Source organism: Vanellus vanellus, assembly GCF_965231255.1.
Source record: "Vanellus vanellus genome assembly, chromosome: 8".
In the NCBI taxonomy this organism is placed as follows: Eukaryota; Metazoa; Chordata; class Aves; order Charadriiformes; family Charadriidae; genus Vanellus; species Vanellus vanellus.
Genome location: NC_138913.1, coordinates 1,493,945 through 1,507,970, shown reverse-complemented (window position 1 = coordinate 1,507,970; position 14,026 = coordinate 1,493,945). Strand labels below are relative to the sequence as shown.

Sequence of the window (14,026 nt, the reverse complement as noted above, 5' to 3'; positions counted from 1 at the left end):
GAAAAAGTATCTATAGGTGGATGTAAGAACCGGAAGAGACTTAATATTAAATCTGCTGTGTTCAAGCAGGTAAGTGTCTGATCCTTCCTTCACCTCTCCTGGCTGAGAGAGAGTAAGGTCTCAGAAAGACAAGTCTTCGCTGCCCAGGATGGGAGTGGTGGATAGCGAGGCTTCCTTGTCCTGGGTAGTTACCATGGATGCCAAACTGGTGTGGGATGCATGAGAGAGAAAGAATGCACTTCAGTTCTGACCTGTCTTTGTGATAGTACTACAGATCCTGGTATAACTAATTCCGATAGAACAAGCACAGTACTGGAGTCGCAGAAAAAATTCTACGTTTTATTTAGGAATCATTACAATGATATATGTGTATCTAATACTCCGCAAAACTGCTGAGACACAAAAACTGCAAAATGGCACGTTGGTTGAAAAGATAGGGTTTTATTTTATTTCACAAAGCTCTTTGCCTTTGTGCTAGTGCCCGATTCCTGCATGCCTTGTCAGAACAGTGTCGTGGTTTAGGCCAAATCCACCACTGGGGACCCAAGGGACCCCAGACGGGACCGACAGATGCTCCCCTCTACCCCTCTACAAAGAGAGAGGCAGAGGAGGAAAAAGAGACTTAAGAGTTTAGAAGAAACTAAACTACTTTAATGAAGTATTAATAATAAAATAAAAAGAAATAATGAAAAATATATACAAAACCGTATCAAGCTCCCGAGATGACAATCACGTCACCGGCTGGCACTAGGGCAGTCCCAGGCTGGACTCAGTAACGGATGGGAACTGGATTCCGGATCTGGAGTCAGGATTGGGATCACAGGCAGAGAGAGTCCTCCTCAGACGTCGGCCATTGAAGGAAGAGCCCGTGACCCTTTGGTCCCTCAGCTTTTATACTGAGCATGAGGCAGATGGGATGGAATACCCTGTTGGTCAGTTTTGGGTCACCTGTCCTGTCCGCTCCTCCCTCCAGGTGGGACCCCACTATGCTTTTCCGCTTCCGACCCTCCAACGTGGCAAATAACAAAGTTGGTTGGCCTTGGCTGTTATGGCAATAAGTATAAGCAGGAGCCTCTCTGCATACCATGCCTGGGCATCAGCTATAAACAATTGGCCTTATCACTCTGAGAGAGTGAACACTGTCTGCACAATATGCAGTTAATTTCAGTTGTTAAAAGAGGCCCAGCTAAGAAGCGAAGTTACTGAACAAAATTGGTTCTGTTTTACCTCAAACCGGGACATTCCACCCCTTATTCCATACCATTTGCATCTTGCTCAGATTACTATTACTTTTATACATCAAATTTACACACACACAGTTATATGTGATATGGATATATGCAGGTCACTCATCTACGGTTTATGTACAAATTTTTAAGTCCAGTTAGTTCATGATTGCAGGATCTCATCTCAGGGTAGGAAAGATGGTACAAAATTCATTGTGGTTTATGCCCATGGGTAGCATGTTCATCTTGAAGAGCTTGCTGGACGCCACTTGATGAAGTTAGCTCAGGTTTCATCACCACTGTGTTATTCTGAAAAACACTTATTGAACACTGTTAGTATTATGTAGTGATCAGCATCATACAGCTCAGGATTGTGTATTCTCACCAAGGGTTAAATTCCCTTGAGGTACACATTGAACTTCTCCATCCTTCAGCATCACCCACCAAGTACATCCAGGTCCTTGGGCAAAAACAGTCCCACGAATGGGTTTGCTTTTGCCTGAAGCAGGAAAAACCCAAACAGTTTTCCCTAACAAATTCCTTTCATGCACCACAGGGACTTTATCCCCTTCTACAGTATGTAAAAGGTCTGATTGAGCAGGACCAGCTCGATTGATGGATCCCCTGGTGTTAACTAACCAGGTAGCTTGTTGTAAATGTTTGTCCCAATTTTTAAAGGTTCCACCTCCTATAGCTTTTAGGGTGGTTTTTAACAGTCCATTGTATCGCTCAATCTTCCCAGAAGCTGGTGCATGATAGGGGATATGATATATCCACTCAATACCATGTTCTTTTGCCCAATTACTTATAAGATTGTTTTTAAAATGAGTCCCATTGTCTGACTCAATTCTTTCTGGCGTGCCATGTCGCCACAAGACTTGCCTTTCAAGGCCCAGGATGGTATTCCGGGCAGTGGCATGAGGTACAGCATAGGTTTCCAACCATCCTGTGCTTGCTTCCACCATTGTAAGCACATAGCGCTTACCCTGGCGAGTTTGAGGGAGTGTGATGTAATCAACTTGCCAAGCTTCCCCATATTTATATTTCAGCCATCGTCCCCCATACCACAAAGGTTTTAACCGTTTAGCTTGCTTGATTTCGGCGCATGTTTCACAGTCATGGATAACCTGCGCAATAGCGTCCATGGTTAAATCCACCCCTCGGTCACGTGCCCATTTATATGTTGCATCCCTTCCTTGATGACCTGAAGTGTCATGGGCCCACCGAGCTAAGAATAGTTCACCTTTATGTTCCCAGTCCAAGTCTGTCTGGAAAATTTTAGCAGCCTGATCCGCTTGCTGATTGTTTTGATGTTCCTCAGTGGCCCGACTCATGGGTACATGGGCATCTACGTGACGTACCTTTACGACTAGGTTTGCTAGCCGGTCGGCAATGTCTTGCCACAGCTCAGCAGCCCAGATGGGTTTACCTCTGCGCTGCCAGTTGCTCTGCTTCCACTGCTTTAGCCACCCCCACAGAGCATTTGCCACCATCCATGAGTCAGTATAAAGATAGAGTATTGGCCATTTTTCTCGTTCAGCAATGTCCAATGCCAGCTGGATGGCTTTTACCTCTGCAAATTGACTCGATTCACCTTGTCCTTCAGCAGCTTCCGCGACTCGTCGTGTAGGACTCCATACAGCAGCTTTCCACCTTCGATGTTTTCCTACAATACGACAAGACCCATCAGTAAACAAGGCATACTGTTTCTCATTATCTGAGAGTTCATTATATGGTGGAGCTTCCTCAGCACGTGTCACCACCTCCTCTGGTGGCATCCCAAAGTCTTTGCCTTCGGGCCAATTTGTGATCACTTCTACGATTCCTGGGCGATTTGGGTTTCCTATTCGAGCTCGCTGCGTGATTAAGGCAACCCACTTACTCCAGGTAGTATCGGTGGCATGATGAGTAGAAGGAACTTTACCCTTGAACATCCAGCCCAGTACTGGTAATCGGGGCGCCAGGAGGAGCTGTGCCTCAGTACCAATTACTTCTGAAGCAGCTCTAACTCCTTCGTATGCTGCCAAGATTTCTTTCTCAGTTGGAGTATAGTTGGCCTCAGAGCCTTTATATCCCCGACTCCAGAATCCCAGGGGTCGACCTCGAGTCTCCCCTGGTGCTTTCTGCCAAAGGCTCCAGGTAGGGCCATTGTCTCCGGCTGCGGTGTAGAGCACATTTTTAATGTTCCGTCCAGTTCGGACTGGTCCAAGGGCTACTGCATGCACAATCTCTTGTTTAATTTGCTCAAAGGCTTGTCGTTGCTCAGGGCCCCACATAAACTCATTTTTCTTTCGAGTTACTTCATAGAGAGGTTTCACAATCTGGCTATAACCTGGAATATGCATTCTCCAGAAACCCACAACACCTAAAAAGGCTTGTGTTTCCTTTTTGTTAGTAGGTGGGGACATAGATGTTATTCGGTTAATTATATCCATTGGGATCTGGCGACGGCCATCTTGCCACTTGATTCCCAAAAACTGGATTTCTTCAGAACCCTCCCCCAAGCTATCTGACTTGAGGTGGTCTTTGTCGTAAGGGGTAGGGGAAGGAGTTGACCTCTTCTTCTTCCTCCTGGTTACCGGGGCAGCTTGTACCGATTTTGATGGAGTTTGAGTAGGTTTGGTACTGGTTGTAGTGGCTGCAGTAGCTTGTGCCGGGACAGGCGGCGGAGGGGCCGGTGTTGTTGCGGTGGGGGGGGCGGCTGCCGGTGGTGCCGGTGCCGTTGCAGGCGGCGGCGGCGGCGGCGGCGGAGGCGCCTGTGCCGTTGCAGGCGGCGGCGGCGGAGGAGGCGCCTGTGCCGTTGCGGTGGGGGGGGCGGCTGCCGGTTTTGCCGTCGCTCTGGGGGGGGCGGCTGCGGCCGGGCCGGGCGGGGCCGCGGTTTGTGCCGCTGCAGATCGCCGAGCGGCTGCGCGGGTCTGAGTGGCGGCAGCGGACGGTACCCTATAGCTACCCCAGCACAGATGTTTCACAATAAACCACCCCTGCACCACATTCAGAAGCACCAACAACAAAATCACGATCTTAACAAGGTACCAGTCCTTATCCTCAGAGCCCAGAAGGTTTCCATGCCCCAGCTCTGAGGGTGTCACATTAGCATAAGTATCAAAGGGCGAAGTAAACATTCCCCAGGTAGAACCGACAGTATAATTAATAACAGAATCCATCACCTGATGCCCGAGATATACAGGTAGAGCCGTTACCCAACTCATCGTGTTATACATCTGAATTGCAAACCACACCAACATAGCACCTTTAAACCTTCCCATAACAAGACAAAGAATAAATGAAGTTTGCAATGCATTTGACAGGTTAGACCAAGCTGACTGCATTAAAGTCCAACAAAGCTGTTTAAAGGCATGATACATGATTTTGTCTAAGAACGACATGATGCAAGCTGTCTGTTCTAATCTCTGAGCAAGTTGGAATCCAAACTATTTGGACAATTTATCACAGCTCTGGTGGAGCACTGTTCGTGCCCCACGTTGGGCGCCAATTAATCTGTCGTGGTTTAGGCCAAATCCACCACTGGGGACCCAAGGGACCCCAGACGGGACCGACAGATGCTCCCCTCTACCCCTCTACAAAGAGAGAGGCAGAGGAGGAAAAAGAGACTTAAGAGTTTAGAAGAAACTAAACTACTTTAATGAAGTATTAATAATAAAATAAAAAGAAATAATGAAAAATATATACAAAACCGTATCAAGCTCCCGAGATGACAATCACGTCACCGGCTGGCACTAGGGCAGTCCCAGGCTGGACTCAGTAACGGATGGGAACTGGATTCCGGATCTGGAGTCAGGATTGGGATCACAGGCAGAGAGAGTCCTCCTCAGACGTCGGCCATTGAAGGAAGAGCCCGTGACCCTTTGGTCCCTCAGCTTTTATACTGAGCATGAGGCAGATGGGATGGAATACCCTGTTGGTCAGTTTTGGGTCACCTGTCCTGTCCGCTCCTCCCTCCAGGTGGGACCCCACTATGCTTTTCCGCTTCCGACCCTCCAACGTGGCAAATAACAAAGTTGGTTGGCCTTGGCTGTTATGGCAATAAGTATAAGCAGGAGCCTCTCTGCATACCATGCCTGGGCATCAGCTATAAACAATTGGCCTTATCACTCTGAGAGAGTGAACACTGTCTGCACAATATGCAGTTAATTTCAGTTGTTAAAAGAGGCCCAGCTAAGAAGCGAAGTTACTGAACAAAATTGGTTCTGTTTTACCTCAAACCGGGACAAACAGCATCAAAACGTTGTCTTTCTGAAGATGATCCAAGAAACCAGTGGCTGTAAGTTTTCTGTACCTTCTTAAAAACACCTCTGTGGAAGTGCTTTGAAAAGAGAACACATAGCATAAATTGTGTGGGAGGAGTTGCGTGTATTTCTTTTAGAAACTAGGTCGTCTTTTAAATGCGGGAATACAAAGCATGTGAGCGAAAGAGCATGGGAAGCGCGCAGTGGAGCAGTACCCTTCAAAGAGCGTTTTGGGCCCAGGCTGGGGAGGGTGAGACGGCAGATGTTCAGAAGCAGCACAGTGCATCTCTTTCTGTTTTCACTGAAGTAAAAATGAATCATAACCCGAGAGCCACAACTGCGGATGCTCTTGTTCACGCTAAAATAACGCAGAGATGAGCTACAGGAACCTGGGTGGGTAAACTGAAGGCCACTGTTAAGCGTTACTCAAATTGCTGCCCATTCCTGTGCCATTAGAACTGTGTTGCGTTGTAAGGCTTAAAATCAGGAAGCTGAACTGTAGGTAACAACGGGAGTGGAAGATAAAATACTTGATCACAGGATGTACCAGTATAGTCTGGTTTGCTGGTAGGTTCCTATTTATTGCCATGGATGTCCCATAAGAAGAAAAAATGGATACTTAATAATGTCATCAAGGACAAAATAAGGGTCACATTCTGTTCTCGTTAACAGTAATTTATACTGAAAGTAATTCCAGGATGGCTGTACATAAAACCGGAAGGGCATTCTTCCCTCTTTTGGACTAACAGTGGGTTTATTCATTGCGTTTTTCTGCTGGGCTGCCTGACTCTGGGACACCCCGAGCCCCGGAGGGAGCCTGGCGGTGCCGTTCTGTGCCCTGCGCATCACTGATGAGCTGAGGGGCCAGACCCCGTTCTCGGTCACTGCCCCCTTCCCAGCTGCGGCCCAGAGTCCTCTCCGGTGCTCTGGCTGCAGGGGGACAGTCGCCTTCTGTGGCTGCAGCGTCTCCCTCCAGCGCGGAGCACGGAAATTGGGGCACCTGGGCCTGGCCCAGGCACCGCGGCTTCCCCTCAGCACGCAGCCGTGCATTTTCAGTTCGGTAGCTCAGATCTCTGCTCAGGTGCTATTTCTGCCTTCCCCTCTCGTGTAGTTCCAGGATTTGATTTAATTTTTAATAAACTCTGCGTAGGAAGTTCTGTAGTATCATGTACATGCTGCTGGATTTTTTTTCAGTAATTAGCTGGATTTTTTTAAACTTTGAACATTTTGCATTGGTGGTGAATGGGCTTGTTTCACACACATGTACGCGGTCAAAGCTTGCAGTTAGTTAGTCCAGTTTCCCTGCTACTCGGTTGCTGCACGGGGGGAGTTGAAGCTGTGATTTGAGAGCTGCTCTCTGCAGGGGCAGTGGTCACTAGGCAGGTGCCCGGCACACTCGGGAGTCTGTGGCATTATGGTGCACGGTTTGCAAAGAGCCAAATGGGTTCTCTACTTGTGGAAACAGGTGAAAGCGTCTGTAGTTGAACAATATTTCTATTGGAATTGTTCTCGTGGAAAATAATGTAGTTTACTGGCTTCCTGGTTAGTGACTGGGAAGTGGCATAGAAGACGTGGTATGTCCCTTTCACTTCTAAAAGTAAATACTGATTTCTCAACAGAAAACAGACTTTTGGAAGGAGCTGTGAAATCTGTGGTCATTGGAAAATTTCTCATTCTCCAGAGCTGGAGTATTCATTCCAGCACTGAGTGAGGATTACTCATTCTCCCTCCAGGTGTCTCAGACATATCCTCCATCTTCTTGACATTCAGTTGGACAAACCTGCAGTGTTTTATTAAGTAGAACGTAACCTTGGACTGAAGTAATCAGTTCTTATTTAACTTCTTTTTTCATACTCTTGAGATGTCTTTCTGTATAATCTAAGTGCCGTTTTAGACTTCTTCAGACCCTGAGCTTGATTACCAGCCAGAAATGCAGACACTTAACTGACCCTGCAAAGGACTTTCAGTTTTGATTGCAGAAACTAGACAGGGGGCTGGAAACAGAGCTGTAGGGCTCGTGTCCAACAGAAACACCATTCTAAATGTGTGTTACCAAAATTGTTAGGTGTCCAGGCTCTATCTATTGCAATATTCGAGGCACTAACCTTATGCATCCATCTGCATTGCTTAGAAACAGTAGACTTTGCCCACTTGATTTTCCCCAGAGCTGGGTTTGTCGCTCTGTCCTCTGGTGGCCTTGGTAAGCACCTGGGATGGAAGACAAGTGGACAAGAGCTTCCTCAAGCTGAGAAAACAGTTAGTCTCACATCCCTCCTTTCCTGGAGGAGTGATCCTAATTGCTAATTACTACAGAAAATGTATGTGCCATCACCCAACTCTGCTTTAAAAAAAGGCTCCCCCGTCATTGCTTTGAAACAACGGCGGCTGGCGCTGACCCGTAGGAGAGCTGCACTTGCGGGAGCCCCTGTGCCCACCGCGGCTCCGTACTCGGGCAGCAGCCCGGAGCGGGCAGTGAGCTGCTGTCGTCTAACACTCACCGATCCAGGACCTCTGCCGGCTCGATGACACAGCCTGGTAGCTGCCTCTGCAACTGCACATTGGAAGAGCACTTGAGGACCATTTTTCTCTGAGAAATCTATTAAGGAGATTATACAACTTTGATTTCCTTCCAGCAGGGCAAGCCAGCTCCTAGGGTTTTGTCAGGCAAATTCCTTTGTCGAAAGACCACCTTAAGTCACTGTCTGGCAAGATTTTTCTACGCAATGAAACCTAATTTCCTTTTCATGCTCTTTAGTGAAGGTGAGGTAATGTGGCACTTGATTTAGCTGTGTGGTGTAAAGTTGTGCCTGATTTGATAGAAGTCTCATCACAACAGTTCCCTTTAATAATCAGCAAGTAATTGCCTTTCCCGGTTCCCTGTGAACAATTTCTCCTTTCCAATTGGTATCCTAAACCTCTCTGTTTTTACTCACTTTCTCAGTTATACTGGAGTTCAGCGGAACTGGTGCAAGTGGAAGGGGTCCTTTCCGTGCTGAAACGATGCTAGCGCTTCTCCCTGCTGCCAGCTATTAGACCTGGTCTTTCCACCTCCTTCTTCCCCTCTATTCGCACAGTTTGCCCAAGACAAATCAGCACCCAGGAGGAGGACAATATTGGAGCTTCTGCTTCCGAGGGTAAGCCCAAGGCTTCCCCCTGTAACTTGCCTGGGAAAGACCAGCCATTTCTGAAGCTCTGGTATTCTGCCGTTTGTCTCTTGGCTGCAGGTAGATTAATCGCAACGCTCCCAATCGAAGAGGCATATCCTACTCTCCTAGGCAGCTGTGTCCCCCTCTCGTTGTAGCCCTCCCTTGCATGGCCAGGAGGAAATGGCGGTGCTATCCAAACTCCTTCAATGCCTCAGACTTAACGCATCCCGATAAATCGACTGTCTGTCTTCCCCCAGTTACTCTCCCTGTATCACGCTTTGTCGTTTTTTCACCTCATGCTTTGATTGCTGTAATATTGTTTCTTATTCCCAAATCATCCAGAAAGTCACAGGCTACTAAGGCGCGTCTCTGTGCGTGTGTATGTGTGTGTATAGAGAGGGGACGGGGGAGGATGAGGTTCGGGCTGGGGGTTGCCCTGCCAGGCGGCAGCAGCAGGAGGCAGAGAACCACCTTGGCTGGAGAGGGAGCTGCAGCGCAGTAGGGGTAAGGTGGAGTTGACATAAAAATGTGGTCTGGAGATAATCAAGGTGGATTTACAAGTTCATCAACGGGTCCCCAAACCAGCATGGCAACAGCAACACATAAGACTATGCGGGTTGATTGACCTGGCAGTGTTTCAGTACCCTGAGCGCACACTTCTCCCTAGTGCCTGTGTGGGTGCAGGGCTGGATTCCGCAGCTCCCCCTAATTTCAGCGGTCTTCTCTGTTGTGCATCTCCCTCTTAACCAGCGCAGCCCTTCCTTGTGAACTGCCCTGTCCCAAAGTCAGCACTTCACTGCCTGCCAAGGCGTCTGCTTTTGGCAAAGCTGCGGTTCATTTTAATGGTATTTTTTAGCGAATAAGAGCAAGTTTTCAGATGCTAATCCCTGCCCTTCTCGGCAAGCAGTCAAAGCCCAACTGTAGCAAAGCAGGTGAGGATGGAGCAGTAGATGAGCCCTCAGTGAGATTCTCCAGAACCCGAGTCCGATGTTTCTTTGCTGTGTGTGTCTAAAACTGCCATCGCTATGGTTCTGTCAAAAATGAGTCGCCGAATGGACGACACAGTTAAAAATGGAAGTCTTTATAGTGTGAGAAAAAAAGTCAGGATCCGTCCTGCAGCACTGCAGAAGGGAACGCGTAACAACCTGCCACTGAGTTAGATACCACAGTCCACATAGGAGCAAACCACGTCCTCTGTTCTCCTTGCGGGCCCGCACAGTGAATTCTTTGTGTAACGCCTTTATTTATTTACAGCCTCTGAAACGCTATTTTCATTGCACCAGCTAAAAATTCTTGGTCTGAGCATGACCTTCAGTAGTACAGAGCTGTAACTGAATTTTTTTTCTCTGCCTTCAAGTTCATGAAAATTTCTTTACTGATAAATTCAGTTTTGTTCTAGTAAAAATCCTGTACTGGCTTCTAGAACCACTGGGAGGTGGGGTTGGGAGGGCCCTCTGGCCGTCAGGGTAGTGGAGCTGTAAATCCTTGTTACAGATTTCCAACTGATACCATTGAATGAACATTATTTACATCATAAAAATAAACAAAAATGCACAAAAAGTTTCCTGAATAATATCTGACCGGTTGTTTTGGAAGGTTTAGCTCGGTAGCTAACCCACCTAACTTCAGGCACTTAATTTAGTTAGGGCGCCCAAGGGAGACAGACGCTGTCAGTGCTGGGTCTTGTTTCGAAGAATCCGCTGGTGTCATTTCTTTCCTTTCCGTCACCATATGAGAAGCCTCAGGAGATCAGTATCTTGATCTGAATTAAGCAGAGTGAAAAAACTTTCAGAGGTACCTGTTAATGCCGGCCAGAGAGGGGCCTGCTGGTGCTGCCTGTCCCGTCGTGGACTGGCTGCAATGAAATGCGAAGTCTGTAGACTACTGTAATAAAATCTCTGTGTCCGTAAGCTGTAGCTGAGTCACAGTCACTTGGGACTTCATTTTTACACTGCAGTGTATGATTATAAAACACTTCTTTCTACTCTTTTAAAAGTCATAATGTTAAGTTAAATACCAAGTTTCTAAAATACTGTAAGGAAAACTCTACAACAGTAAAATAAATTAACAAACTAAGCTTAATTGCCTTATTTATAATGGATTCTAACTTCAAAAATTAGCATTAAATGATGGTCATTCTCTCTCTTTTCAGCGGTCAGGTGGGGCCTTGGCTATCCCTCTGTGTGCGTTTCAAGGAACTGTATCTCTTCAGGCACCTACGGGAAAAACCCTCTCTTTATCGACGTATGAGGTAAGCACTGAAGGGCAAAAAATAACACCCACGTCAAAGAAAATTGAAGTATATCGATCTAAAAGTGTTGGTCACGAGCCAAACCCAGAGGAGTCTCCTAACACCTTTGCTGACACAAGCGTTAAAATTCATTTAGAGGTTCTTGAAATTTGTGACAACGAAGAGGCGCTGGATACTGTGTCAATCATCAGTAATATCAGCCAGTCCTCCACACAGGTAAGGTCTCCATCCTTACGTTACTCACGGAAAGAAAACAGGTTTGTCTCGTGTGATTTAGGGGAAACTGCCTCCTACTCCCTCTTCATACCATCAAACAATCCTGACAGCGATATTAACATATCAATCCCAGACACTGTCGAAGCTCATCGGCAGAACAGTAAAAAGCAGCATATGGAAAGAGGTGGTTATCAGGAAGAAATACAGATGTTGAATAAAGCATACAGAGAACGGGAAGAAGATGGCAACAGCAATTAAAAGGCATTTAATCTAGACGTTTAAACTGATTTGACAGACATTGCTCCTCTTGACTCAAGTTACCCTACCAAATACAATGTCAACTGTTTTTTCCTAACATAAATCAATTTTGTTTGGGTACACTGTTACGTAGATTAAAACTTTTCATGATATATAGATGGGATAACAAATCCTTAAGTGCTTTACAGCTTTGCATAGTGATTTTCAAGTTATTTATATATCTATTTATTTGAGGAACGCTTGCGTCTAAAAGGAATCCTAAATAAAGTCTTAAAAACCGGCTTTGGTTGCTTGTTGGCACTGGGTGGTCTGTGGGGGGGAACCTGCAGAAAATGAGGGAGTGGCTCACGGGTGTGAAGTTACAACAGTTTTGGCTGAATTGTAATTCTGCTCTTACTGATGTGCCAGACTTGAAACTTTTATCCAAAAAAATGTAGCCCAAATCTAAGACCAGCTCATTTAGTTGACTAAGTAGAAGACTAAAAGATATGTAAATTGTTTAATTTTCTACTGCCATGTAAGTGATTCATATGTAATACTTATGTAAGTGGCCATTGTATAGACCTTTGAATATGGGTGGCTGAAATGTAAGCATGCACATTTTGTAAATGCGACATTGTGAAACTTAAGAGTGTTCTTACGGCTTGATATTTCTTTGATCAAATGTGGCAAATTGGTTAATTTTATGCCAGTACTCTGAAGAGACCCCTTGTTGCCTCCGTGATCTCTTACCAAGTTAAGAAGTTTCCCAACCTTACAGAATATTTGCGCTCAATCCAGACAAAGGCAGCATTTGCAGTGTTCGAAGAGCTAGGATGTCAAAGGTAATTTGAATAATTCTTCATGTCTGAGTTGTCCCTGAGCAGGGAATAGTTTTACAATGTCATCTCCCTCCTCAGGGCCCGTGCGAAGCAAGTACTTCTCTCAACACGGCCACGAGAGCAGGTGTGCCGTGCAGATAGTTGCTGCAGTCCCAGTGGCTCACAGCAAAAACACTGATTTTTTTTCTGCCATATATATTCTGTCAGTGAACCTGTCACTCGGCCTTGGATGGCCCCTCGTGCTTTAGACCTGCGTCAGGAGCTGGGGGTTAGGACCGATTTGGGACTCCTTAGGAGAGGGGGAAGGAGCTATTCAAGGCGGCCAAAGTTACAGACCGAACTTGGACATCGACCTTAAGAGAGCGGGTCTGGTTACCTGCGTCGGGTTCCTGCCCTGTATCGCCCTCAGGAGGAGCCCATCTTCTACTGACTTATAAGGAATATAGAACTAAGTCTAAAACCAACCTTAAACCAGTGAATACTCCGTTTTGTGTCAAATTCAGACAAGCCAAGGCAGAAACAGTGAATGGAGTCAAGTCTTACATTAAATGTGCTGCGTACGCTTGGAATGCCAGTGCGTTTTGACTGAGAGCTCTTTTTTCTGAGGGTTTGTCATTCATTTCAGTTAAGCAGAGGTAAATATACTCCCAGGACTTTCAGCAGTTCGGTTAAAAATTAGACTGCTTCTTTAATGAATAGATTTCATTTCCAGTGGTATGCGTGACGACAGATGTCTGCAGTTTTCCACTGAGTGGGAACATGCAAGGGAAAATAAGCGCAACCCTATTCAGGATTTCTTTATGGGTTATGAACAGACAGAGCAAAAGGGCCAAATCCTGTGTCCGTTCGCACTCAGCATTCGATAGGGAGGCAGGAAAACAAGCAGGCGACTTCCTACATCGCCAGCATAAATCAGGTCGGCCGTTGCGATCAGCGGGGCTGTGCCGCTGTGACAGTGATGTAGCACTCAAGAAAATCGGGGTGGAAGACTGCAGGTCGCTGTGGTAAAGACGGATCGCTCTGCGAGTTGTGCTTTCCGTGTGCTGCCTTTCCAAGGTGAAAACAAGGGTTCTTTCTCATAAGATTGCTTCAAGGCTCTTAGTGCCAATAAGATGCTGTGTTATATTTCAGATCTAACGAGAAACTACGGTAGAAGGAGCAGTCAGTGGTAAGTCTGTTGAAGAAGTCTATATCCATACACGCAGGGCAGAGGGACACATTCTGCTGTCTCTGAACGTGTTGCTTTGCTTCGTGTTCTGCAGAAGGAACGCAGAAGGTGTCTTCATAGCAACAGACACACTCCGTCCAGACAAAAGTAGCGCAGTTGTGATGGAGGATGCGGTCCGTCACAGCTGTAGTTTGCTCAGGGGCTGTTTTCCCTGGAAGTGATTCGGACTATGTTAACAAGATTACGTGCGGATGTGCTCATCCCATTTACAAAGGGTTAAAATTTGGAGGCATTAAAATTCCACATGGCTGCGACCCAGAGCTTGAGCCAATTGTAGAGTGTTGTCTTGCTGCTGTAATAAGACATAATATTTTCTTTCATGAATCTGTAAATTTGATAATGTACAAATGTCTGATTATTTTATTTTTTGCTCTAAATGACTTATATCATTAAACAATTTAAAGTGTGTGAAAATCCAAGTTGTAATTATTGAGTAGGTATCAGCTCCTTGCACAAAGCGCCAGGAAACTTGCTGATTGAGAAGATTTGCTCCTGGTTGGTTTATTCACGTAAGCGTGAAGGTGTCTTCATTTATTTCATGAAATGTATTTGGACTTAATTTTTAAAACAATTCTTTTATAATAGTTTTTAAGGCAAACAAATTTCTTCCTCCTGTGTTGTTTTTCCCCTGTC

General features: G+C 46.1%; 1 protein-coding gene across 1 annotated transcript in view; it reads left to right on the top strand.

Annotated features, from left to right (window-relative positions):
* GPR149 (G protein-coupled receptor 149) overlaps positions 1 to 11,344 on the top strand; it is a gene marked incomplete at both ends in the record, with an annotated part of 33,219 nt that extends 21,875 nt beyond the window's left edge. Inside the window, one exon of the mRNA XM_082487296.1 lies at positions 10,772 to 11,344. Within this exon, the coding sequence (XP_082343422.1) occupies positions 10,772 to 11,344 (573 nt within the window). The remainder of the gene's footprint in view (positions 1 to 10,771) is intronic.
* Between the last annotated feature and the right edge of the window lie 2,682 nt (positions 11,345 to 14,026).